The sequence below is a fragment of the Stigmatopora nigra genome, chromosome 11 (genome assembly GCF_051989575.1).
Source record: "Stigmatopora nigra isolate UIUO_SnigA chromosome 11, RoL_Snig_1.1, whole genome shotgun sequence".
In the NCBI taxonomy this organism is placed as follows: Eukaryota; Metazoa; Chordata; class Actinopteri; order Syngnathiformes; family Syngnathidae; genus Stigmatopora; species Stigmatopora nigra.
Genome location: NC_135518.1, coordinates 8,572,539 through 8,600,447, shown reverse-complemented (window position 1 = coordinate 8,600,447; position 27,909 = coordinate 8,572,539). Strand labels below are relative to the sequence as shown.

Below are 27,909 nucleotides of genomic sequence, written 5' to 3'. Positions count from 1 at the left end.
GTCTTAAAGATATTTGTCTTTTTTGAAAGAGTCCATATAATAGGACAGTCTTCAAAAAGTACTACCCTTGTGTAAAGACACCCACAGTAAAGTGCAGTCCTCTAGCGTGCAATGACACATGCAAAAAAAGGCTCTTTTTTTCTCACCCCCAGCCCTCCATGCTCTCCCGTGATGCGCGCTCATGTGCACGCGTTCACGTTTGGCAGCTCCACGTCGACATTCTTCCAGCTGCACAGAGTCAACTGCAGTCAGCGCTCATTCGCGACGAGGTTGCAGGCAGAAGAAACAGTGAAAACGACGGCGATCGAAGACAGCGGCCAACTCCACTTCAATCCCCTTTGCACGTCAGCACATGAAGGAAAGAGTGGCATCGGTGATCTCTCAATCTGTCTCTCTCTCCCTTCCTCGCTGGGTGTCTCTGCAACGTCCCCACTTCGCTCCTTTTCCTTGCATTTTTACAAGCAGACTGTTTGGCTCCTGCATCTGACCGCTTATGTCTACCTCTCAGGTACCGTATGGCGACCCAATATGGCTCTTGAAGTATCCACCTTACCTCTATTTGGCCCCATGATGTTCATGTTATGATGTTTTGCCAAAAGTTGCTGTCAAGTCAATACTGTCGAAGTAGCAAGTGTATCTTAATGGCTGTTAGATAATGGTCAACCGCTGACCTTGTGCACATTTTTTCTTTTTTTTCCTCCTTTTTTTCTTCCTCTACACTGTCAACAATTTGTCTTGGTGGTATCAGCTTTGTCAAGGCCTGTTGAATCCTCAAGGCTCAACAGGTAGAAACTACAAGTGGAACCAACTCACTTAAAGAGATGTTTTTTGACAGTATATACATAACAATTGCTTCTTTGATAGTTGTGACTGTGTAAAACCTGTTAAAACTACTGCAAATATGCATTAGACTCCCATCTGGGATGCAGTACCTGACTGATAGTATACTACTTCGCCACCCAGAAGGCCTGTTCCATATGGAACGTTCACACCAAAGGCACACATTGGTCCCAAAAAAACAAGACTTTTTATGCATGAACGTTGGAAGTGTTTTAAACTACAACAGATGTGTGGTGGGTTTTGTGCTTTTTTTTGCAGGTCAAAGGAACTCCATGTCACTCTAGTCTAGTGGATGAAGATAAACCTATGAGGTGGCACTATGGCTTTCCAAATAAAGTTCTGTGATACACTCAGACTCTCATTTCTTGCAGTCAGTGCATTACAGAACTTTGTTTTGGAAGTTAAATCTAACAAGGCCATAAAGGGAAAGGAGTCTGTAATGATCTGGATATTTGATACATTTTTCCTGTTTTTTTCCCCCTTGCTCAAAATAAAGTTGTCCTATATGTTCAAGTTTTCTCTATTTGGTTTAGAGCATAATTGATGAGGATTGACTTAAACTATCAACATTTCATTATGGTTTATAGTGATCTCTATGTTTTAAATCATTTTTTGAAGTGTTCAGTGGTGACATATGGAAACAGTAGCCACGCTGGCCTAATGACTCAGTGGAGGTGAGGTAGAAAAGTCAACATTGACTCCATGTTGGTTCAGGTTAATTTCTAGTTTACTAAACATACCACCACCATATCTAGTTAATAAAAACAGTTCACGAGTTACAGCTACTATTTTTATACTTTGTAGTTAACATAATTTTATAAATTATGTCAAGGTTAAAGAATTGCACACTGCATATGTATCTATTTTTATATAAAATGTAATCAAAATATGCAAAGTGACTCATTTATACACCCCTTTCTTACCAAAGTAAAATGTTTCAAATTTAATTGTCAACATTTGTGTATAAAAGTTAGACATGTATTGAAATTGTGCTTTTTTTCCCGTGAAAAAGAAGAACCATATGTCGTTGCTCAATTGTAGTTCATGGAAAAACGAGTGCACTGTAATTGCAGTCTTTGCATAAATGTGAGCTGCAAGGCATGCTGGGAAAATCATGGTGACTTCAGGTCCTCCTTCTCTGTGTGGTAAATGTTGCAACTGTGTGTGAAATCGCCGGTTTAAAGTGTAGCAGCAATAGATGATTAACATTACAATTTGAAGCAGCCTATCGCGACTTTGGGGTCAAATTGCCGTTTAATTGATCGTTAACCATGCATACCGAACAATGTACTTTTGGAAGGGAAAAAAGGACGGTGCTTCTTTAATCAGTAACGTGGCCTTTGTTCTTCGACATTATTAACCATCAAGCAGTAAATTTGAAGAAAAAAGGAGAACAACGTCGTGCAAAAGAGCGTTTTAGGAAGTCAGAGGGCGACTAAATTCTCTTTTCTCGGATTTGCGTGAACGCCACACACTTTCCTCCAAAAGCCTGTGACAGTTCCTCTCCCTCCCGTCACAAACACGGAAGCAGCATGGCGTCCGACAGCGGCTCCGACAGCCAGCGAGTCTCCCAGCAGAGGTTGGGGATAATTGCAGGGCATTTGCGAACATCGGCAGCTAGCGGTTCCGATATAGTTGCCGCGGAGTGTAAAGCCCAGGAGATCGAGGCGGATGTCCCACGGCAGGAGAAGACGACCATGCCGAGGAGGAGGTACAAGGCTGTGATGGAGCGGGGGTTGAGGAGGGTCCACACATCCCTCTCATAAGCTTAAGCTATGTAACTATCGCCATAAAAACTCAAAGCGATTGCGGCGATGACCTTATACGTGATCTATTTACCTTTCAGACGAGTCTAAATTCCATAGTAAGACGCGGAAAAACGGTTTTGGTCAATGCTTTCTGCCTAGCACTAGTTTTATTCTGTGTGGGTGCGGTTTTGTGTAACAGATCCATTGTTTTAACTAATTCCCATTACATTAGTTTATTCTACTTTCTGTTGTTCTCTTAAGTTACGATGATGAGTGATTGACAAGGAACAATGGACCAAACATTTTGCGGATCTTCGACATAACTTGTCGAAAAGTCAATCAGTGTAGTACAAGATATGTGTACTTGGTATTTCACGTATATTTTATATTTATTTGCAGGGACAAACTTTTCCAGCGTTTCTGCGACATTAAGTTTCACGTGTTTACGGCGTTAATTCGTAAAACTGAGAGATGAGACGGTGAATCCAACTTGGGCTTCTTTACTCGATTTGATTGGCTAAGAGTTATGGTGGTCTGACTTTCAACCTATTGACAGCCGAGCTGCATTCAAAGAACCTCTGGAAGGCACAGCTGTCTTTTGGCGTCAAATCGGTTTCAACAGCTGCAATAGTGTAGTGTAGAAAAGAATCTGGTCCCGTTTCCCTAGAAAAAGATTTGACCTGTGTAACCTGACAAGTTTTCATACTGCAAAAGTAATACAATGACCGAACATATATTGTGTTTTTTTATTGCAATATGTTTTAGGATGACCTATATAATGTGAACAATTTATAGACATTTTCACATTTTTACATTTTTCCAATGACATATTCATGATGGAATTCTTGTGTGACCAGTTGATAAGTGATATGACATCATCCCTAAATCCTGCACAGGGCTGTTTGGTATGATTACAAACGAAGAAAGACATTTGTTTGCATTACACTTAGTGATTTCATTGAATGCTTGACTTTTCTCCTTTTTCCCCAGTAGAGCACATGCATAAAAGTAGCTTATACATTTTCATCACTTGCTTAATTGGAGGTCATGAGGTCAGTGAACACAGGTAGTATTTGTTTGAGAAATTCCACTTAGCACAGTCATTTTGCGGTAAATAACCCCCTCAGTCTGCATGAAGGGTTTCTTCCAAAACCTTTTAGTTAGCTTTTTACATCTCTGGATTGAGATTTTTACTAAATAGTATTTGCCATTTACACATATTATTTTATTAATATTTATTTTCTCATATCAGAGGGATTCTTTTAGTCAAGTCTGTTCTGTTGGACTTACATTACCTTTTCCTTCCCTACCCCTGATTTAGGTGGTTTATTTTACCTCAAAGTATTTTCAAATTGTACTTTAAAACTTGACGGTTGTAGTAAATATTTGGAGTATATCCATTGTCTCCTACAGACAGTTAGGCCTTTGTGAGAGTGGATATTGGATCATTGGGCGGGCCTTTTTGCTTTAACTTTAGAAAGTTGTAACTTCTGATGAACCTCATACTTTTGCTATTGTCATTGTATTCTTCTATGTTCTTCCAGGCAGGAGATTTTAAAATGGAACGGTTGGGGCTACAGCGATTCCAGATTCTTCTTCAATAAGAAAGGCCAAGCAGAATTCACTGGAAAAAGGTAAGAGTCGTTGAACAAAACTCTTTTCAACTTGTTAAACTATTTTCCTGAGGCTAAATGACACACTCACGTGACCATCTTGTGTAAGGATTCTCAGTCTCCTGTAACTGTAATCTTGGGGGGGTGTTGCATCAATCATTTCACCAGCAATCCACCGCCCAACTCCGTAATACCACACGGCTGCCATCTAGTGGCTCTTATATATTACAGATTGGATTGCTATTAGTATTAAAACAGAAGGTAACCCCTATATTTTAGGGAAAGATCTGCAAAACACCCTGCTCATTCAAATGGGAACATAAAAGAAAATTAAAACATATATGATAACACTCTTCATTGATGGTGTCTTATAAATGGAACTGTTTTATTTATTGAAGTATTTTCATCTGTATAATATCATAAATAACTCAACTTGAGTGCAGGAAGGATGTGAGTGACATGTATCTGATGGCAAATGCTATTTAAGTAATGACTTGGAAAAAAATGCTTCTCAACTGCTCTTGTGTAAATGTGCAAGCTAAAGATGAAGGAAAAAAACAACTATGTATCCTCCTGTTCTCTTTTCAGATATAGATTAAGTGGTTTGATCATGCCGGCGCTCAAAGACTGGTTTGAAAGCACTTTTGGAGCCAGTCTGCAGCACAAAACTCTGGCAACAGTAAAAGAGCTTTTTCACCATTGTTCTGTCTGCAGTAACTGCAAGCAAGTAAATAACAATGTTTTGTTTTGTCTTGTCTCAGCCCCTCCTGAACAGCAGTGCCATACCACTACCCACTCTTAATCAGCCCTTTGTGGAGGATTTGAAATCCTCTGGTATTTCTTTTTCACACGATGCAGAGGACCGCGTCTTCCGCAGCCATGGTAACACTCACTGGAATAAACTTCAGTCTCACCTGTGAGTATCTTTCATTGTTTATCCTTGTGCACTTTGCTTTTGACAGGGCATTGCGTACATGAAATCTTTGCCATTCGAGAAGGGAGAGTCGGACGCATTCCCGATGTGGTGGTGTGGCCTGGTGAGTTTTTTCTTTTCTATTTGATTTCTATCCAATTTTGGCCCGCATTGATGATTCTAATTAACAATGTATGCTGTTTCCAAGTTAGATGCTGTGCAAAAACAGTTTGGATTTCTTGTAATTTCTTTTTCCTTTTCAGTCCAAACACTTATTTAATTGTTCCATGTATAGTCTGTCTTATAGTTCAGCCAAACTTGTTTATTTTTTGTCTCTTAAACTTAGTTCGGATGTTCATTTTAACGCACGCGCATGTCTCTCGTCTGTCAGTCAGTTAACTTTAACAGGATGCAGGCATTTCGCCCTGCTGCTAAAAACACTTAAGCACGCTTACGTGCACCAACTAACTGTGACCTTACGTCAGGTCTGTTATTGGCTTCAACACATTTGTATTGATTCGGATCATCTCACCACAAAGAGCACCACTTTATCCAGTTTTACTTCACTTAGGAAAAGACTCCCTGAAAATGAATACACGCTCTGTTTTCCTTCTCTAATGGCCGTGCCAATATAAACACACTATTTATCACCTCTGTCAGTTTTTATTTATTTTACCAGGTGCTACGAGACTTAATTTATGTTTGTCCTCGACGAGCTTGAATGATAGTATATTTCTATCTATTATGGGAACCTCCTATCTGAAAATGATGTCTTGTCTCTTTGCAGACTGTCACATTGATGTTGTCAAACTTGTCGAACTGGCATGCAAACATGATGTTTGTTTAATACCATACGGAGGTAAGTTGTCAAAGTTTACTTTTTATCAAGATCAACAAATACATTTTTTGTGTTTTAAACAGTTTCAACCATAATATGGTAGTGTGCTCTGGTTGAAGTGTTAACTGTATTTAGTTTTCTATTTGAATGCAATGGCTTTTACAATTCAAATTACTATAATTGGAAATTAATAACTGTTATGACACCGTACCTTATTATGCAAATGAATGCAGTCTTTGTTCTTTTGCCTCGCCCACTATTATCTGGAGCTTTAAAATGTGGGTTTTTCAGTCAATGCCTATGCTTTTTAACTCATTGACTGCCATTAATAGCAATGGAGGTCTGACCCATTTTAACTGGGAAGATGGCAGTGAATTAATTAGTTAATGAACCAAACCCCATTAATGAGCATACGACCCCATTACAGGCGGCACAAGTGTTTCTAGTGCCCTCGAGTGTCCCGCAGATGAAACTCGCTGTATCGTGTCCCTGGATACCTCTCAAATGGTATGTACTGTAAATGGCTCAAAATCTTTCACACAGTACTACTAAATTCTTTTCAACCTACACATATTTTCTCAATGTAACACCCACTCACTGCACATTTATGTTTTCCCTTTTCCTCTTTTTGTGTTGTCAAACTTGTTGGACTTGTCTCCTAAAATACATGTGCAATTTACTTAGTTTTATTTGAACACAATGGAGCCATAAAGATTTATTTTACATGCATTATTACAGTATTTATAAATATTTTTAATTATAAAACAATGCCAGTTGTTGGTGTTGCAATTAGATTTACACACCATTCTATTTTCCCCCCCACACACATTTTTTTAAAATTAATTGCTGATTACAACAAACCCATCAGTGTAACAATAGTAGTAAAACATCTCCACTACATGGATGCAAAAAGATACTACTTGCATAACACAAATATAAGGCTTTGGCAGCAGCCATTAATCATAATGTAAATCCAGCTCTTTTTCTGGCACACGATAATGTAAAATGTTTACAACATGATATAAAGAAGCAAATATCCAGTACAGTTTTGTCCTTTGAACTATGTGAAAATAATAATACGCTGCTGTTCTACTGATACTTTGTTGCTGAGGTCAGAGGTTGAAGGTGACGTGACTCGGGTGAGTGAAAGAAGCAGCAAAGCAGGAACGTAAACTTTATTACCTCTGCAATGTAATTGATGGGATAGCGGGGCACATTGACCCCATGCAGGTAACCCTAAGCCCGATGCTTGGCGGCCCAAATAAGAGTCATATATTTGAAATTAGATATTAAATTGAGTTTAACCTTGGGCACATGAAAATGGTGGCCCCACTGCACACAATGTAATGTCAGTATCAAGTTCACACTACTAACAACTTCACACAGTAAAACGACTCAAAAATCACATTTTCTTTCCTTCCTCACATAGAATCGCATTCTGTGGATTGATGAAAAAAATCTGACAGCTCATTTGGAAGCCGGCATCATTGGTCAGGACTTGGAGCGAAAGGTGAGTCTCAACTTGTAAAGAGTCAGTAATTGATGCTTATCATGGCTAGAGTTGGTGCTAACTTGTCATTATCCATGTCATAGAAATTACAGTAAAAGGTCACTGCTTGAATCATTTCTTATTTTAATGCCCTCTTGTGGAGGTTTTTGAAAATTTACCAAAGACTCCTAGCCCACAGCAGTGACATAAATTAACACTGAAAAGATCTACATCTGATTACTTAAACCTCAAACAAAATCTATCCCACATGCCTGACTCTAATGCCATAGCACAATATCATTTGGCTTTGTTAAAATTAATGGTTGAAGATATTGAAAGTGAATCCTGTAATTATAAAAATGTATTTCTGTAATTGATTGTTTTTGTATATTTCATGATTGAAAGAATTAATACATAATAGCTGTTGAATTGTTTTGAAATACATTTTGAAAGGTTTTCTTATAACCAAACTACAAAATTCATTCTTAATTCATGAATGTGTTTATCTTTAACGATATACTCGTAAACAGACTGCTTTCCATTTTTAATAATGCTTCCTCTCGTGTTGTCAGCTTAACGAGATGGGCTACTGCACAGGCCATGAGCCAGACTCTATGGAGTTCAGTTCTGTGGGCGGTTGGGTGGCAACCAGAGCATCAGGGATGAAGAAAAACATCTATGGCAACATAGAAGATCTGGTGCGTGCCTGTCTGTCCATAAGAAGGAAATATTTTCACTTTCACCCTCTGAATTACAGACCATAGCAAAAGTGGTCCCACATGATGTGGAGCAACGTTTCTAATTTGGAAACCAAAAAATGGAAAACATATTTCTGACTAAGAACTAACTGTCACATTTTTCTGCTCTCCATGGGAACAGGTTATACATGTTAAGATGGTGACGCCACGTGGGGTGATTGAGAAGAGCTGTCAGGGCCCTCGCATGTCTACAGGGCCGGATGTTCACCACTTCATCATGGGATCTGAAGGTCTGCTCACTTTTTTCCCCCTTCATCTTTATGCCTAGCGTTTGAGTACATTTGCAGCTGTGTCCACTCTTGTCTGTCTGATAACGTGGCAACATCAGGATAATTCTCATGCTTACCCACGTATCTGCCGTGCCTTGTCCTTGGTCTGACTGGCCCAAATACAGCTTGTACATTCCAATACAACTTTTTAACCTTAAAATCTGCTTTGCTAGTTAAGGGAAGTGGAAAAGCATTTTATTAGCTGTGCTGCAATTCCATTGATTTGTAGTGTTCCACTGCTGAAGTCAAATATTTTGAGACACTGAAATCTTACTGAATGATTGACAACCACGCATTGACGGGTGTCACATTTGAAATGCTAGGCTTGTTGTTGAACTGGTACCGGTGGCTTCTTTTTCTTGGAAGTGTAGAAAGTTTTGAAACAATTGATCATTCAGTAGGGTGAGAAAGAGGAAGCAAACGTATGACTTGGTCATGAGCCAACGGTGCTAGATGTCAAAAGGGGTTGTGTGTCAAGCACCATCAGTAGCAGCCAATGACTGCACACCAATACCTCCTATCTTGCCGCCTCCCTATTGAAAGCATGGCGGTCCTTAGGGGAGTAAATTGGCTGCAAGCTTGCCACTGGGCCACTGGGGAGCAGCCTGTGTCTTGTATTGTCACATTTGAGACTTCATTAAAAGCCATAACCGGCTGAGGGAGATCATCTAATAAGAGACAAGACACTGTCTATATTAAGGCAAGGCATGTTATAAATTGCGGAATGTGATTAGGTAGTTAACTTGACTTTTATACAGATTCATTGTTAAAAAGGTGCCATTAAAATACTCTACAAGTGAGCTTACAATTATAATATTTATATTTACAAGTAAAATGAGCAGAATTGGCCAAGAAAGTATTCTTTTACGGTCAAGACTGCTATGAGCTTTTTGTGTGTTTGACGAACCATAATTACTGTTAATGTTCATTCATAAAAGCAATTCACAAATGTACATAAAACTCTGTGTATTTGGGAACAATCGTGGTTATGGAAATGAAGGGTTGGACACAATCTTTATCAACCTAATGTCATTTTAGTGCAGTGATGTTTCAAGTATAATGCATCAGTGCAACACTAATATATACCTAAAAAAACATTTCTGACTCTATACATTTTTAGTGCGTCTCCCTTTTCTTTATACAGTTATTTCTAAAATCACGTATTCCAGTATTGTGGCTTCTTTTCTCATGTAGCAACTAATGAAGACATTTTCTGGGGTTAAAGGGTGGGTCAGAGGTTTAGTTCTGTATATGTGTTGTGGCTCTGGGCCTGCCTATCTTTGAGAGAGCCTTGCTTTATTTCCTCATTCTCCTAGCTGATAAATCTTTCTCGCTCCCTCCCACACCCTGGGAGAAAACCAGATCCCTTTGGTGAAATGTGAGACAAAGGTCACCAACATGACCCTCAAGACACTTACCAGACCCCTGTTTAAAAAATAAAATAAAAGCTCCAATGAGTGCTGTGTTCATATAAATGACTGACCTTAACATTTTCCCATTTTGTCTCTAATTTTTCTACAGGAACTCTGGGTGTGGTCACTGAAGTGACAATGAAGATTCGGCCAATGCCCGAATATCAGAAATACGGCTCGGTGGTGTTCCCCAACTTTGAGAAGGGGGTTACTTGTCTTCGAGAAGTTGCTAGACAGGTAATATTGCACTATTTTATTACATAAATATCTTAAGATTTTAATAATGTTTGTGCGCCCGGTTACCTTTTGAGTGACATCTACAGCTTTAGTATTCATTTAAAATATACACTGCAAAAAGGAACAATAAAGGGAAAAAATACTAATTGTATTCTGAGATAATAGATCATTATATAGTTTAAACTTTAGTCACATAATTGAAATTCAATTTTCTAAAACTTATTTACCATCAGTATGAATCCGTTTCTAAGAACTACTTAAAATTAAAAGGCCCATTTTTTTAGTTTTAGTGTTGTTACCAAATATTTTAACTCAACTAGCCAAAAATATATTTAAATATAAAAAAGCCAGAAAATATATTAAAAACATTTTTCCACAGTTTTGAAATTGATGTAAATTTGACAGGCAACATTTCTTGGCTGAAACAATAAAATAATTGAACGATTTTCTTTTTAAAAAATGGCACAATTGATTTATAAAGACTAGCAAACAAGAATCCTAATCTTCCAGTTGTTTTTGGTTAATTTTTGATGTTTGACCTTTTTCTTTCTTTCCTATGGATAGTTACATTGATTTTCATTTATTTTGTCATTTATCTCTTGTTCTTTTAGAGGTGTGCTCCTGCATCTATCAGACTTATGGATAATGAACAATTTAGATTTGGTGAGTACTGTAAGATTTATGCAAAACACTTTTTTGGTCTTTTTTTTTCTTTCCATCTGTCCTTTTTAATTTTTATTTTTTACTTGAACCTACTACCTATTCTTCTTTCTTCTTATTCCTTGAATGGAGGGAACTGGTTGTATTTTTTCCCCTCTCCACATAAAGATAAGGTGCAACATAATGAAAAATGGCTCTTGGCCCAAGTGAAGTAGTCATTCCATTGAAGTTTTATGATGCTGTGCCTTAAGGTCTAGCCAATGCATCTGGCATCACCGGAGATCTGAGTAAAACTCCCCTAGCCTCTAGGGATCTCATTATCTCGCCTAGATTTCCGCTTTTCACCAAGTAGGCACTTCTGAGCATTAAGCACGCAAGAGGAAGCAACCAGGTTTCCCCCCTAAATACGTTCTCGGGCTTATTAGTGGCTTGTTTCACACTTTTAATCATGTTGAGTACGATCAATTCTTGCCTTCTCAGATTGGTACTACACGTGCGATTCAGTCGTGCCTGTCTACTCATTCAAGATGAAAAATGAAACTCTTGACATGATCACTAAGCTTTTCTACACTATGTGAAAGGGAGGCGCGCAGTATAAAGGTTGGGGCAATTTAAGAGTAAAATCCTATAAAGCGAGCCTGAGATGTTTCTTCTTGGATGTTGAGTTATTAATTAAACCGTGTGAGGGTGTTGACATAGGTGAAGACATGGAAGCATTAAAAAAATCAGGCCAGCAGTGATGAAGAGATTGAAGCATGGGCAATGAGGAATAAATTAACTGTTAAATCTGGGCAACATCATGCGTGACTTGATTGATAACCGTCCTGTTGGCCTTGGGCCACCATTTTTCTTGTCTGCAGGCCCTTTTCGTGTGTCTGATCAGGAATAAATCAAAAAAAGTCTGTATGAGGAAGACTGATATCACAGAGTCAAGTCTGGTTCCCTTCAGAAAGCTCAGATTTATAGTTGCTGTCAGAAGCAGCAGCCACGGTCCTGTTATAAAGTTATTCAAATGTGGCTGATATTTTCTCTTTTATTGGAGAGCCCAAATACCTCTTGACCAGGCTGATCTGTCTCTCTTGGACGATGCTAGCTGGAGACTATGACGAATGTTTGAAACTAAATCCTTCTTGGCGTCCATGTCTTTATGGCTTACCCTTAACTGGTGTGTCCACAGGTCACGCCCTCAAGCCTCAAGTGTCGTCACTTTTCACCTCATTTCTGGAAGGCCTAAAGAAACTGTACATCACCAAGGTACAACACCAGCACGTGTCGTGTCAGTGTCGTAGGCAATCTACAAGTGTTTCTCGTGAAAAATGAACCTCTGCCTCTTAAATCCTCAGTTCAAAGGCTTTGACCAGAATCGCTTGTGTGTGGCCACCCTGCTGTTCGAGGGGGACCGAGAGAAGGTCTTGCAGCACGAGAAACAAGTTTATGACATTGCTGCAAAATTTGGGTCAGTACTTCCTTCCCTTTTAGCTCACTGCAAATAATACTACTATAGGGCTGTAATGAACAGCTGTTTGCAATACTTAAAAATCAGAGTTATATTAAATAAATCAAAATCTTTTAGTTTGACACTTCCCACCCCCTTGAAATTGATTGAATTGTCTTAATCCATTCACCCCCTTTAAAAATTATTTGAATGTTTTAATTGATATTCTCATTGAACTTTAGGAAATCAGACCATCATAAAATTTCTACTTTTAACACCCCTACAATAATTATAATGTTGAGTAAAAAAAAGATACATTTTTTGACACTATGAACAGTTAAACGGGTGGTTAATTTTTTTTCTAACTGAAATTGACCGTGGCAATTAATTAAAGAAGTCGATAATGTCTCTGCGCGAGAACTACTCTATTACTGAAGTTTAGTAACAGCACAGCATAGTACTACACTGAAAGATGTACTCTAAATTAAATTCAGAATAGCCTGTGTCCTTCTAAATAATATTGTGAGGAAATAAAATCAATGGATTACAAGGCATAACACTTGACATGTTTATCATGAGGACAATTTATTTTATCTTATGTCAGGCATAAAGAAAACAGAGCTAGTATCTGGATTTGACTTTAATAAAAAAAAATGCAACTCACAATTCAAACATCATCCAATTGAAACTTTAGAACCGTTTCTTGCAATTTTGTGAATATGTAATGTTTCCTGTCGAGTTGAGTCCAATCAAATGTCCCAACAACAATTGCACACATCTGGCTGTGCAACGCTCTCAAAGATATCAGTCACCCCACTTAACTTCGGCAGCCATAAGTAGAAGTTACTGAAAAGGACTCTTTGAGCTTGGTGTGGCGCTCAGTTGTTTGTCTTAGTTTGCGGTGATGGATCACCTGTGGATGTCCTCCTGCCTGGCTTGCCTTTGCTGGTGCTGATCAATGAGTTCTGAGTGGTGGGGGGCTTTCAGTTCTACATCAGGCTTGCTCCATTGATGATTTAGGCCAATTTGAAGCATTTCCTTATAGTTATGTCACACCACAGCCTGGAACCACTTCAGCTTTTTACCCATTCATGACCTTTGACAGCTATAAGACACAAAGGGAGAAAATACTCATTGTATATGTGCAGTGTAGGTAAATTTACACTATTCTTCTAGTATTCATCTGGCTCTTTAATAATTCAGTCATTCAAGCATCGTTTTTTGGTGTTATTGGAAAGGGATTTTTTTTGTCCAAAAACACAGTATTCAAAATGAGGTCCCATTGTTATGTGTTAAGTTTTCAATAAAACAACTATAGTCTTGGTAATTATAATAATTTTTTTTTTACTTTACTCATGACTTTAATACTGAGTGGGCTTATGTAGAGAAAATAGCCAAAATATTAGGAATGCAACACTTGTACTATGGACTGATGTCTGATTTACCACTTTGGTTCAAAACCTCTTCATCATGTGAAATACTTAAATAAGTTCAGTTTGGCCAAAAAGCAGTGGGTATACGTGTTCTTGTAGGAAGGGCATACTACGATACTTTGTAGTATTGATTGTTCACGACTATTAGATTGTTATTGGCTGAGCCGGAGGGCTGACCTTTTAATAAGCAGCAATTGCATCATAAGAAATTTGGCAGGTGCACAGCACATCCCCGGCTTCATTGCATTATTTCCAGTAAAAGACGATCAAGCTCCAGTGATGGATAAGAGCGACTCCGCGAGGGGTATTTTCCTCTACTGTTGGGAAACGGCATGAATCGATATAGTGATTTTCTAATGAGCTTGGCCTGATTAGTTTGGGTGCTAGATGAAAATTTGATTACACTCCGCAGGTGATGGATGTGCGGCTGACCTGCGGCGACGCAGCCCGCACAGCCCCATTGATCGGCACATTGTTGGATTGACAGGCTCGCACACAGCTGCCGTGAGAGCGTCTCACAAAGAAGGCACTGTTGAATATTAACCCTGTTATCTTTTTTCCAGAGGCCTGGCAGCCGGAGAGGACAATGGGCAGAGGGGCTACATGTTGACCTTTGTCATCGCATACCTCCGGGTGGGTGACCGCTCTTGTTGTTTTTTTGTAGCTTTTTTTTAGCTGATGGGCAGCTGTGCAAGGCCTTTGACAGACTCCAATGTAGTGAGCAGCACAAGAAGCCTCTGCACGGTGACCTCCAGGCCCTTAGTAATCTGATGCGCTCATAGTTCTTGTCATGCTTTCTACCACCCTGGAGTGTGTTGGTTTTTATTGGTTCAATTACTTTTCTTTTGACTTCATTCCACTTGTAGCAGTTAAAGGATAACTCATAACTCAAATTCATCCAGTCAGACTTTCAAAGAAAGTGGAAAAAGTGGAGGAATGACGCATGTATACATGGAAGCGGTACTGACTGGATGCACTGTACAAAATACAACCTCATTAGTCATGCAAATTTAAAAGGCCGTAACTCAAATGTTTTCCTTTTCGTAAGTAACTTGTTATTTAGATTATTCTTAACTCATTTTAGCAAGTGAGTACAGTTAACTTGATTCACGGAGTTAAATAATTGCGTGGGAAAGTATGTGGGACATACTTCTATCTGTGAGGAGAACTCGTAATGATAAGTTGTGTGAAACGGTCGCTTATGCTTTTTAAAAGAGCAAGTTGACCACTGAGCTGTCAGCCCAAGTGTTTAGCTCAGTTGTTTGTGTGCTTTGTGGTCACAGTGGCTGTGTGGTTTTGATCCCTAGTTGGAGCAAATAATTACATATTCACTTCAACTGAAGTCTGGCTTTCTGTATTTAGATGGCGAGTGTATTATTGAATTTTCCATCAAAAGATGAAAAGCCAGTGAAATTGGTTGGGTTAGAATTTTGCATTTAACTTTTTTTTTTCAAGTGGAATGTAGGATGGCTAGAAAGATGGATGTATGGTTCTGATGGAAACCGAGATGAGCCATAGATACTCATTATGTTAATATTCTTCTCTGGACAGGACCTGGGCATGGACTACTATGTGATTGGGGAGTCTTTTGAGACGTCTGTACCATGGGACAGGTAACTACACCATTTTGGTGATTTATTTTTTTTGCATACTACACTACAGTTGTCAAAAATATATACAATTATACAAAAAAAGTATAGGTACCCTTCACAACAGATGACAGAGTTACAGAGTAGCGGGATCGAGTTTCAGTAAGCGCCATGTTTCGTCCTTTGCGTCTTTGACCCCCACACGTAAACATGCATGGCGAAAAAGCGAGCGGTCGTAGTGAGCGCGGGAGCTCAGCTCATTATACATCCCCCTCGTTGCCTTCTGCAAGGCTGCACATGCTGCTCTATTTTCACGTTTTCACAATCACTTCTTTAGTCTCCTTTTTATTTTTTTCAATATTCCTACAACAAAGTAAAAATTGTTAACCCACATTCTTGAATTGCAGGGTTCTGGACATCTGCCGGAATGTTAAAGCTCGCATCGTAGGAGAGTGTAAAGACAAAGGAGTTCAGTTTCCTCCATTATCAACGTGCAGGTAACATATGCCATTCAACTGTGTGGAATTGTCCCTGCGTGTTCTGAAAAGTGTTGGCTTATTTAGGACAATGTGCTGATGAGGTGGACGTAATAACTTGTACGCCGTTCGAAAATGAATACTCTAAATTCTAGCTTCCTCAATTGATGTACAGCTGCTATACAAAGTCACCTGGGGTAGTAGTCAGGTAGTGTTTTTTTTTTTTTTTTGTAAATTGGCATAGAAAGGCTCTCTGATGGACCAACTGGAAGAAAACAAAAGATTTACTTGTGTGTTTCTTTTGAGATGTTTCCAGACGGCAAGCCAGGCAGCCGCTCTATGCTGGTGGACAGATTAGGCCTCCGCCTGATTATGCCACAGCTATTCATTTCCCGGCCGCGGTCTGTCACATGATTGATTTGTCCATTTAACCTCTGGGGCAGCCAGCGTGCCAGGCGATGGGCCATGTCAAATGAACAAGGGCTCTGCCCTCGGCCGCTTGGTGGGGAGTGAGGCCGCCCCAGAGGCTCCGAGCTGGGGGGCTCGTCTTTACTTTCAACTTAAGAGGCTTTTCATTTGGAAGGACACGCATTCACAGGAAATTTGTGTTTGGCTTTTCTTTTGAGACCATATTGATTTTTTTTGTTAAGTGTTCAAATTATTAAATTATTTAAAAAAAATACAAATCTCAAGATTTCAGTGGAAAATATTTCCAATAGTGTGGGAGGGGGTGGTGCCAATTTGAGTTTTTGATGATAATAGCCGGGGTGATCAATCTTATTTATTCATTCATCCATTCTTTAAAGGATGTTCTCAGCGTCGTGGATTAGCTGAAGAGTATCACAGTTGACATTTTGACTGAGAGACAAAGTACACACCCTTCACTAGTCACTCACTAACCAAATGCAGGAGAAATCAAGGCAAACAATGCTTGATACTAAAGATAGCTGTGGGAAGATTCAACCAAATTTGCTTCCCATGAGGCAGCCTTTTCAAAATATAAAATCCCACTAGTCAAATTCTGATGTATACATCTTAGCTGTACTATACCCTTCATTAGACCAAATATAAGATTTGACTTTATTGGCAGAATCCTGCCAGTACCACAATCCAAACCATTCACAGGCAAGTATTTAAATACCTCTCTTTTGATTTTCAGGGTGACACAAACCTACGATGCCGGTGCCTGCGTCTACTTTTACTTTGCCTTCAACTACAGGGGTCTGGCAGAACCAGTGCATGTCTATGAACAAGTGGAGGTACCTCAGTCTGTTGGCCCCATGCAAGAATATGTTCACAAAATGAGAATGGATGACTCAAGTCTGATATTTTCTTTCTTTCTCTTCAGCATGCTGCTCGGGAAGAGATCCTTGCTAATGGAGGCAGTTTATCACATCACCATGGAGGTAGGAAAAGACCCATTTTATATTGTGATAATATTTTCTGTCTATCTGAGTCGTATTTGGCACCATACTACACTTCTTATAGGCCAATTTTATACTAGGAGCAGTGAGCACACATGTAAATGTTTTCCATGTCAAGTTAGGGGTCTTACACAAGTCAAATTGTTACAAATCGATATGCGTGTTTCCCACCTCAGTGAGAGTTGACAGCATTGACAGGCGAGCTCCAAACAGAGGTTTTGGCCTCTTTTGAGGCTCTGCGACAAAGCCATTTGTTCATCTCGGAGGCAGGAAAATGAAACGTGAGCAGGGAAGGGCAGCCGAGCGACTCCGCCGGCCCCATCAGGGCTCGGCGAAACGCCCGCCTTATCTATATTGCCATCCGCCTGGCTGTTTTCATACATCACTTCAGGCTATTCATCACACCTGTCAAAAACAGTATGCAGTGAATCAGCCGCGATATTAAATTGCAATATTTCCCCAAAGGCGGGGGACGGGTTCAAAATTAAAAGATGGCTAATAAAAAGGAGGTGGCGTGGGCCCACCTAAATGATACCGCCAGTCTTCCCGCTTGAATGCTGACCTCCAAACGGTGGCCCGGGCCACCCCGAGCCTCCTGTGTGAGGGAGGGGGAGAGGAGATGGGGAACGTATTGATGTGACTTCCCTGTGCGAGACCCACTCTGTAATTGTGATTAATAACGGTGGGGCTCGCTATCTGGCCGGGGACAGACCAGTTTGTCTGGGTACAATCAGCCGCTGACAAATGGCGTCGCTTCCAATGGCTTTTGTGTATCAAAGCAAACAGATGTAGTCAAGGATGGCCAGGTTGGAGGGCACTGCGACAAATACACTTTTTTTTTTTTTATGTCCAGCGATTCACCACTGTCTCCATTGCACGCGACACGATCCTAACGTGTGCTCGCGAGTGGCTTAACCCACAGGAGTCACATTGTCCCCTTTCTTTCCTGTAAAATTTCCCGATCAAGGTGGAAACATTTTAGTGTTTGCTTTTATGTGGGATGGTCCAGTAACTGGATAGCACACATCCAATTATCAGATAACCAGGACTAGATGAGGTGGTATTTTAAATCTATGCAGGGGGTCGTCGCTCATGAGTGCCCCCACATGTTGGTTTTCCCAGTAAGAGTTGATCTTTTGTGGTGCTTGAAAAATAGGGATTGGCGATGGCGCTTTTTAGCCGCTCGGCCATTGATTTGGTCACTGTGATGTGGATTTGGTAAATGCTAGCTTGGATGGACTCGAATGGCTTTACATTGGGTGGACAACTACTCTACCACTGTGCCATATCGCCGCAGTTTGTGTCATCCATTTGATTGACAGGCGATCCATCCAGGTTGTACCCCACCACTTGCTGTAAACTGGTGTGGGTTGCTCTCCAGACACCCGTGACCCCAAACAGGATAAGCCTGATAGAAAATGGATGAGTGCTTGTTAAAGCAGTGTTTCAAGTGGGTCACTGGCTCAGCAGCAGTGAGGAGCCTCTGAGCATCCATCACCTGCACGCTGCTCCATCTATCAATACTGAGGGGGGCGGGGCCCCATGTGCTCTACCTCGACCGGGAGCCCTCCGTCCTCACCTTGGCCGGCGAGTAGCGCCGGCGCAAGATAGACGCGATTGGGTTGAGCTCTGCTTCTCGGTGGCCGGACGAGGCTTTCGTCCGCGTCGCTCTTTCCGGCTTGCCACAGCTGCGAAATCGCCCGCCGGAGATTGATGGCGATGGCCAACGAGAGAGAGAGCGAGGGCGACAAGATAGATGTGTAAATTATCACGCTGATGGAGGCAATGATGCAGTCCTGCCACCTTCTGTTTTCTCTCCTCCCCAGGAGGAGGTGTGGAGGTAGTGGAACCAAAGGGGGAGGGTGCTCCTGGTAGTATTTTTGGTAGTTATGAGGCAGCAGCTGATTGGTTCCTCTGTCACCATCTGGAGGTGCGTGTGCTATCACAGCCCCCCCCCCCCCCCCCCGGTGACCCGCTTGTCTGCCCTCTTGTGTCAGGAGCCCCTCACAGCCTGATCCCCATCTGGCTTTCCTTGGCTGGACTCTAATAACAAATATGTCAGGACTCGTCCTGCCTCCGTGGGGGCGGGAGCTCCCCCCCGTCCAATCTCCTGTCATTACGTTGGCCACTTTTTAGTGTTTACACAGTAAGGAGCACCTGTTCTCAGGCTCAATCTTTCCCAAACGCTAGCATTATGCTGCTTTCAATCGATCAAGCGACCCCCAAATGTTCATGCAACTTTCGCCTTCACTCTTAGAATATTCGTATCTTTTGCAATGTGACAGAAAGAGCCAAGCTGGATTCATGCTTATGCACTGAATTGTATTTATTTCAAATGCCATAGTCGCAAGATTAGAACAAATAGAGGACACAAGATCGCTTCTGTTTGATATTGTAAGACATTCATATGCTGGTCTATTTGCAATTTTCCATAGCTAAATTTCAGTTTTGTGTATTAGTATAGGAATAACAGAAGTCAATGAGTTAACTTTGTCCTCGCTAGAGGGGAAGTAAGTAAGTAAGTGAGCGAGGGTGGTTGGGTGGGCTGCTCTGTAGGCCCGCCTCCGCATCCCCCTATGGGAGCCTGCTTATATATACACACACACATGCACACACACAAACGCGCCCATGAGGCCTAATGAGTTTGATAGTCTGCTGAGCTCTATAAATCATGCCATGCAAAACATTTCTCCTGGCTGAATAAAAGCATTTATCACTCTCTGTTTATTCACTCACTCTCACAAGATTGATTGGCTCACAGCAGCCTGCCGAGCAATCAGCCGTGCCCACGTCCCCCACCCGAAACCTCCCCCTTTTCATTCCCCATCCCAAACCCCCTCCATCCTCATTCGTTTCTATTGTACCTTGGCAGTGGGGAAGCTTCGCAAGGAGTGGATGAGACAGACCATCTCCAACGTGGGGTTGGGCATGCTGCAGTCCGTCAAGGACTACGTGGACCCCGGGAACATATTCGGGAACCGGAACCTCCTCTAACCCCGCCCACCCCGACCTCCCTCACACACACTTCCGTAACCGTGGAAGGAGATTCCCGAGGTTGGTGCCATGTGTGTTTCCGCTCTTTAACTGAGCGATAATGTTCGGCTCACTTCTACGAAAAAGAACATTTATTTTCATCTCTTTGATATCCAGTTTAAAGTCCTAAACGCAGGCCGAATCTGGCATTATCAAAGATTTGGGCTAAATGTTTTTGGTAGTGTTTATTTTTTTGTTCCACTGTGTTAATAGTACGTTACCAATGCTCTGTGCCTTCTCCAAAGCTTTTGTCTGCCTCCCAATCCTAATAGTGTATATGTGTACTTCGTAACAGAATCAACTTGCGTTGAGTACGTGCGTCGTACGATACGATGAATGTGTGTCACACTGTTGACGTAATGCCATTTTGCGTGTGTATCCTTGCTTGGACCTCGACTTGACTATAGACGATTGTCTCTCTTTGTTTATGTACCCTAATCTCCCCCATTGTGTTACTGACAAAACAAAACTATTTTTTAATGGAACTTACTTGCTGCAAAGGAAAGCAATAGGCGTTTAAGCCATTTGAACTTGGAACTCGTTTGGCATTGAACCAGTGAGCCAGTGAGCTAACCCTTCCTTTTTCAAATGGATCTGACACCAGTCGGCGTCAATGGCACTGAAACATGGCATTGAGATGTCTATGGTAAACAATGGAAGCGAATGAGGTAATAACCGCAGCACCGTTTTTTTTCGCTACCAAAGACTACTGGAAACTATTTTGGAATCCGCTTATGAAAACAAACATTTTTTTAGTAGTTTGTAAGTTTCCAGTTGATTGCTTTGTTCATTTACTATAAGTTGACTTTTTTGCAGCTTTGTTAAATAAACCTGTTTAAGCAGCTTTAAATGTTTTCTAAACAAAATGTTTGCCAAATCTTTAGAAACAGCCAATCCCATGAGTGGATTGATTGCACTTGATGCTTTTGCAAAGACCGTAATGCTCACCTACTGTATGAAACCTACATCAAGTGACATTTTACATTTAAAGTTGTACTAATACAAATACAGGATGTTCCAAAATGTTTGAGCCCATTACATAGGCCAATATTTTTGATAATTTTTGTTGTAATTAACTCAAGTTTTTGTGTGTAACGTTTGGCATTTCTATCTTTTCAGATATCCCATGTTTGAGTGTTAGAGTATGCCGAAATCAGTGCAGCGTGCCTTCACAAATTTTGCAAAGAAGGTACCAACTACAAAACAAATTAGGACTTTGCACCACATATTTCAAGAAAAAGTTTGGAATGTGGTTTTCCCACACTTGCTTTTCTAGCACTCTTCCAATAGTAAGCAGGAAATTTCACGAATTGGCTCTACTGTATCCCATCTCAAAATTATTGGTCAAAGAAAGGGGGTGAAACATTTAAGAACACTTTGTCTTAGTGGCTCAAACTCAATGGGAAAAAATGTGCACTAAACAGGAAAATGTTTGGTTATTGCATACCACCCTGATAGAGTCTTATCTTGAACTCTTAACTGGATCAGGCCTGTTTAGTACTTGGATGGGAGACTGGCTGGTAATACCAGGTGCTCTTATGTTAGAGCTTGGGTCTTAAAGACTAAAGTGAGATTGAGACCCCTGGTGGAGAAAATTTGTTGGCTTTATTTAACATTGTATTAGCATTTCCTTGTTGTTAACTCGGCACATTTAAACATATGTTATGGAGTTGTGCTTTAGTTGTTATAGTTTGTCTATATCCTATATATTTGTGGGCCTTTATTGAAAAATGTTCACTAAACAGGTAAAAGTTTGGTTTTGCTAACATGGTCAAAATATCAGATATTGTCCTAGTGGGCTTATGACAAACTACCCACACATCATGTCTGATCTTGGAAGATGAGCAGGTTCTGGCTCTAGTTTGTATTAGGATAGGAGACTGCCTGGGAATACTAGGTGCTGTAAGCTCTTATGTTACCAAGTGTTCATTTGACCTGTAAGTAGTGGGATCTGCAATTGACATTTATTCTTATGGGGGCCCATTGCATAACTGCTAAAGACCCTCAGAACCACACACCTCTGGCCACGTGAGGACTGGGAAACATCTTTGCCACAAAAAATGCCCTCTAACCTTACAGCAGCTTTTTTTGGGGTGTTGAGTCCATGTCACTTGGGTGGGTGACAGCCCAAATTTTGTCCTATAGACACAGCCACAAAACCCTCACTCACCCTTACTTACATTGGTTGGCCAAACTTCATGTCAAATATGCACTACACAGGTCAATACATGGTTTTGCTCAAATTATAGGTGCAATGCAAAACATCCAATATGTATCCTAGTATACCCGACATATTACTCTGAAAAAACAACAAGTTATGCAAGGTTGTACATGGTTACTACTTGGCTGGGTGTACTGCCAAAAACACTGATGGTTATGCAGGGGTGTGCATGGTGACTACTTGGATGGGAGACTATCTTGGAATACTGGATGCTGGAAGCTCTTATGGTTGCTCATTTAACCTCATGAGAAGCAGTTTGATGCACAATATTCACAAAGCCCTCACTCACACTTACTTAGATAGGCTTATGTAAATTTGGTTGGCCAAACACAATGTCAAAAGTGCACTACGCAGGTCAATAGTTGGTTTTGCTCAAATTATAGGTGCAATGCAAAACATCCAATATATCCTGGTATACTTGACATATTACCCTGAAAAAAAACTGGATATTAAGCATGGTTGTACATGGTTACTATTTGGCTGGGTGTACTGCCAAAAACACTGAAGGATATGCAGGGGTGTGCATGGTTACTACTTGGATGGGAGACTATCCTGGAATACTGGGTGCTGGAAGCTCTTATGGTTGCTCATTTAACCTCATGAGAAGCAGTTTGATGCACAATATTCACAAAGCCCTCACTCACACTTACTTACAAAGACCCTCAGAAACACACACCTCTGGCCACGTGAGGACTGGGAAACATCTTTGCCACAAAAATGCCCTCTAACCTTACAGCTGCTTTTTTTGGGGTGTTGAGTCCATGTCACTTGGGTGGGTGACAGCCCAAATTTTGTCCTATAGACACAGCCACAAAACCCTCACTCACCCTTACTTACATTGGTTGGCCAAACTCAATGTCAAATTTGCACTACACTGTTAAATGCTTGGTTTTGCTCAAATTATAGGTGCTATGCAAAACATCCAATATCATGTCCTGGTTGGCCTTCTGGCATACTACCCTAAAAAAACTCTGGAGGTTAAGCAAAGCCCTCATTCACCTTTACTTATATATATTTGTGTGTCAAACTTCATGAAAAATATTAAATTTTACTCTTGCTAAAACTATAAATTCAACTCAAAACGTCTAATATCATATCCTGGTAGGTAAAATTATGTCAAGACAATTGGTCCATGCCTGCCAGAAGCAGGTAGGATACCAAGATTTTTGTTTTCAGGTAGTGACTGGAGTTTGAACCCAGGACCCTGGATCTCAGAGACTAATGCTCTAACCACTCAGCCAGCAGAGACTATAAATGTCAGTTAAAAAAAAAAAAAATGTCATGTGTTTTGAGCCCAAAACCTATGTCAATTTTTTTTTTTTTTAGCTAAATTGTTATGTCCTCTGCTGGCTGAGTGGTTAGAGCATTGGGCTCTGGGTGTCTGAAACCCAGGGTCCTGGGTTCAAATCCCGGTCAGGACTTGGAAAATAAATCTTGGTGTGCCTCCATCTGGTGGGAGGGGCTAAGACACTTGGTTCCCTCCCACCAGGGGTGGGAGGTGACACCAAGACACTTGGTCCCCACCCACCAGAGATGGGAGGTGACACCAAGACGCTCCCTCCCGCCAAAGGCGGATGAGACCAACACTTACTTATACTTATACCAAAACACTTATACCACTTTTTAGCAAAAGGTTATTGGGTCCCCTCCCGCCTTCGGCGGGAGGGGACATTAAGACACTTGGTCCCCTCCCGCCTTCGGCGGGAGGGGACCTAACTGTCTTGGCCCACCCACAACACCCTTGGTCCACCCCCGCCTTCGGCGGGGGTGGACCGACGGTCTTGGCCCACCCACAACACCCTTGTCCCACCCCCAACACCCTTGGTCCACCCCCGCCTTCGGCGGGGGTGGACCGACGGTCTTGTCCCACCCGCAACACCTTGGCCCCCCTCCCCTACCGAAGGCCGAGGCAAGACACTTGGTCCTCTCCCGCCTTCGGCGGGAGAGAACCAAGATTTTTGATTCCAGGTAGCGACCGGGAAGCGAACCCACGACCCTGGATGTCAGAGGCTGATGCTCTAACCACTCTGCTGGCGGAGCCCCCAATAATTCTATTAAAAAAAAAAAAATTTGACATCGGTTTTGGGCACAAAAAAAAAATAAACAAAAGGTGTACTGAGCCAGGATTTGAACCCAGGACCTGATATTTCAGAAGCCAACGCTCTAACCACTTGGCCACCAGAGCCACTATAGTCTTACTCACAAAAAACTAAAACTTTACATAACTTTACCAAACAGGACATATTAGATGTTTTGAGAAGCATCTACAGTTTTAGCAAGAGGAAACTTGACGCACAAATACTTATAAGTAAAGGTGAGTGTGGACTTAGTGTTTATTGTGGATCAATCTGCTTCTCAAGATTAAGTGAGCAAATACAAGAGCTTCCAGCACCTGGTATGCCAAGGTAGTCTCCCATCCAAGAAGTAACCATGCACAACCCTGCTTTTCCTCAAATGTTTTTTCAGGGTGGTATACCAGAAGGCCATCCAGGACATGGGTTCTGAATTTGGCGTAACACCTATAATTTTAGCATTACCCAGCATTTACCTGTGAGTTTGGCCAACCAATCTAAGTAATGGGTAGGGTTTTGTGTTATTGTGGACCAAACCGCTTCTCACAAGGGTAAGTGTGCAAACATTTCAGATTCCTGCACCCAGTATATCAAGGCAGTCATATTTTATTTGCGCAAAAAACTACCTTTAACCTGTGTAGTGTTCATTTGACATTGAGTTTGGCTAAACAATCTACATAAGCCAATCTAGGTAAAGGAAAGGCTTTGTGTTTATTGTGGATCAAACTGCTTCTCACGAGGTTAAGTGAGCAGACATAATTGCAACTAAGCACCCAGTATTCCAAAGCAATCTACCATCCAAATAGTAACCATATACATAACTCTTCTTAACCTCCAGAGATTTTTCATGCCAGAATACCAACCAAGACATGAGATCTGATGTTTAGCATTATACTTATAATTTGACCAAACCTATTATTGACCTGTGTAATGTACATTTGACATTTAGTTTGCCTAACCAATATACATAAGCCAATCTAAGTAAAGGTGAGTGAAGTGTTTGTGTGTATAGTTTATCAAACTACTTCTCACGAGGCAAACATAAGAGGATCCAGCACCCAATATTCCAAGACAGTCTCCCATCCAAATAGTAACCATGCACAACCTTGTTTAAATTCCAGGTTTTTCAGAGCATCCATTGTTTTAGCAAGAGCAAACTGAGACTTTAATGAAGTTTGCCACGCAAATAAATATAAGTAAAGGCGAGTCAGGGTTTTGTGTACATTGTGGATCAAACTGCTTCTCACAAGGTAAAGTGAGCGAACATTTGAGCATCCAGCACCCAGTAACCCAAAGTAGTCTCCCATCCAAGTAGTAACCATGCTTGTACAACCTTGCTTAACCTCCAGTTTTTTTCTGGGTTGCATGCCAGAGGGACAACCAGGAAATTATGTTGGATGTTTTGCATAAAACCTTTAATTTGAGCAAAACCAAGTATTGACCTGTATTGTACACATATGACATTTGTTTGGTCAACCAATTTACAAAAGGCAAGCTAAGTTAGTGTGAGTGAGGGCTTTGTGTATAGTGTGGATCAAATTCCTTCTCACAAGGTTGAGTGAGCAAACATAAGAATTTCCAGCAACCAGTATTCCAAGGCAGTTTCCCATCCATGTAATAACCATGCACAACCTTGCTTAAATTGTGCACATTTGACATTTAATTTGGCCAACCTATTCACACAAGGCAATCCAAGTTAGTGTGAGTGAGAGTTTTGTGTAGTGTTGATCAAATTTGCTTCTCACAAGTGAGCAAACATTAGAGCATCCAGCACCCAGTATTCCAAGGCAGTTTTCCATCCAAGTAATAAACATGTACAACCTTGCTTAACCTCCAGAGTTTTTTCATGTTGGTATGCCAGAAGATCAACCAGGACATGATAATGGATGTTTTGCATAGCACCAATAATTTGAGCAAAACCAAGCATTTGCCCGTGTAATGCATATTTGACAAGGTGTTCGGGCAACCAATGTAAGTAAGGGTGAGTGAGAGTTTTGTGTCTATAGGCAAAGATTTAGGCCATCAGCCAGATACTTACCCGTTTAGTGCACATTTTTCCATTGTGTTTGGCTCATGACTACGGGGTATCCTAAAATGTTTGACCCCTTAGAGTCAGACCAATCATTTTGGAGACAGCAGAGACTGGAGCAGGTTTGTTAAGCCTTCCTGCATAGACCTGGGAAGAGTGTTAGAAGAGCAAGTATGGAAAGCCACATTCCAGCCTTTTTCTTGAAATTTTTGGTCCTAAATTGTTTTGTAGTTGGTTTACTTCAATGCAAAATATGTGAATTAGCACATTGCACTGCATTCAGTATCTACATCCGGCATAATTTAGCATGCAAAATGCCTTTTCATTTGAAGTGAACAGCATTTCTCAACCTGAAAAGATAGAAATGCCAAAGGTTACACACAAAGACTTGAAATGTTTCTACACATGTTAAAATTTAAACTCATTCCAACAAAAATTGTCAACATTTTTGGCCTGCAAAATGGGGTCAAACATTTTGGAACATCCTGCATACATCATTTAATCACAATTGCAGGGAGGGAGAATAAGTACTACATTTAAGTGTACTGCAAACCATTTCTTGATCAATGTTAAGACGCCATTAACCCAGTTTACTACCCTAATCAATTGAATATTGAAAAGAAAAAGTTACTCTCTGATCAACATTTTTTGATACTTGCCAACAAATGTGTTTTTGATTATTACTATTAAAACAGAATTCCCTTTTCCTATTCTCTTCAGATATTTCAATAATAACATCCAGTGTGTTTTTGTCACCGCCTTTTGTGCAATAAACCTAACTAAAAGAGCCTTTTTGAAACGTGCATTTATTGCAATCAAATTTATTTTTTTTGAATGGATGGGTTCACAGTGGGGTTGACAGCAGGCTAAACTGAGGGTGATCTAGCCTCTTCCTGACAGCTTTTCTTCCCCTGGCCGCACATCGTCATTTGGAAATCATTTTCCACCCACGCCACCGCCTACACGTTGCCTTGCTGACGTCAACCGCCGTCAAGAGCGGCGCTGGCGCAGCCTTGGCTTTGTCACGTTGCTACACTTGCTTATTCATTCATTTGGATGAATGTGAACACGGCAGAATAACATTTATCAATCGCAGATAGAAAATACAAAATGTTCCTCACCCATTCCCAAATGCAGACGGCATTCGACGTCCAATTCCAAATTCACTGCTGTCGACCCTCCCAGTCAGTATGGATTGGACACCTATTCAGCCAATGAATTGACATGACTTATCCAACAAATGTATATACTTAGATTGGGGGGGAAAGTCTATAATATATATATACATGATGCTCCCAGTTATTTTTTTATGGTTTTGTTTTGCCCTGATGGATTGTTCACAGGTTTTAAGGTGCATATAAAATTCTGTCCACACGAGGGCAGCGCGTGACTGCAACAATCAAGTCAGCAAAGGCCAATA

At 40.9% G+C, this 27,909-nt stretch overlaps 1 protein-coding gene across 2 annotated transcripts; it reads left to right on the top strand.

The window, feature by feature from the left end:
* Positions 1-1,962: 1,962 nt before the first annotated feature.
* Positions 1,963-22,509, top strand: agps (alkylglycerone phosphate synthase). 2 transcript variants are annotated; one of them, XR_013327915.1, is made up of 21 exons: positions 1,963-2,551; positions 4,133-4,222; positions 4,790-4,880; positions 4,963-5,083; positions 5,164-5,238; positions 5,902-5,973; positions 6,380-6,459; positions 7,382-7,462; positions 8,014-8,139; positions 8,321-8,429; positions 9,990-10,117; positions 10,729-10,780; positions 11,955-12,031; positions 12,121-12,233; positions 14,209-14,278; positions 15,197-15,258; positions 15,642-15,731; positions 16,870-16,969; positions 17,059-17,116; positions 20,007-20,188; positions 21,287-22,509. XR_013327915.1 is itself a non-coding variant. In XM_077728639.1 (20 exons), exons 1-20 carry the CDS (start codon positions 2,373-2,375, stop codon positions 20,126-20,128), a joined length of 1,896 nt encoding a protein of 631 aa, XP_077584765.1. In that variant the 5' UTR covers positions 1,963-2,372; the 3' UTR covers positions 20,129-21,017. The 2 variants fall into 2 exon arrangements, 1 of the variants encoding a protein (XP_077584765.1); XM_077728639.1 differs by lacking the exon at positions 21,287-22,509 and having other exon boundaries at positions 20,007-21,017.
* The last annotated feature ends 5,400 nt before the right edge of the window (positions 22,510-27,909 follow it).

Excerpts from the sequence above, each read along its gene's own strand:
- agps (XM_077728639.1), top strand. The coding sequence starts at position 2,373 with ATGGCGTCCGACAGCGGCTCCGACAGCCAGCGAGTCTCCCAGCAGAGG. Across the intron at positions 12,032-12,120 it reads AGAAACTGTACATCACCAAG|TTCAAAGGCTTTGACCAGAA; the intron begins GTACAACACCAG and ends TTAAATCCTCAG. Across the intron at positions 14,279-15,196 it reads TTGTCATCGCATACCTCCGG|GACCTGGGCATGGACTACTA; the intron begins GTGGGTGACCGC and ends TTCTCTGGACAG.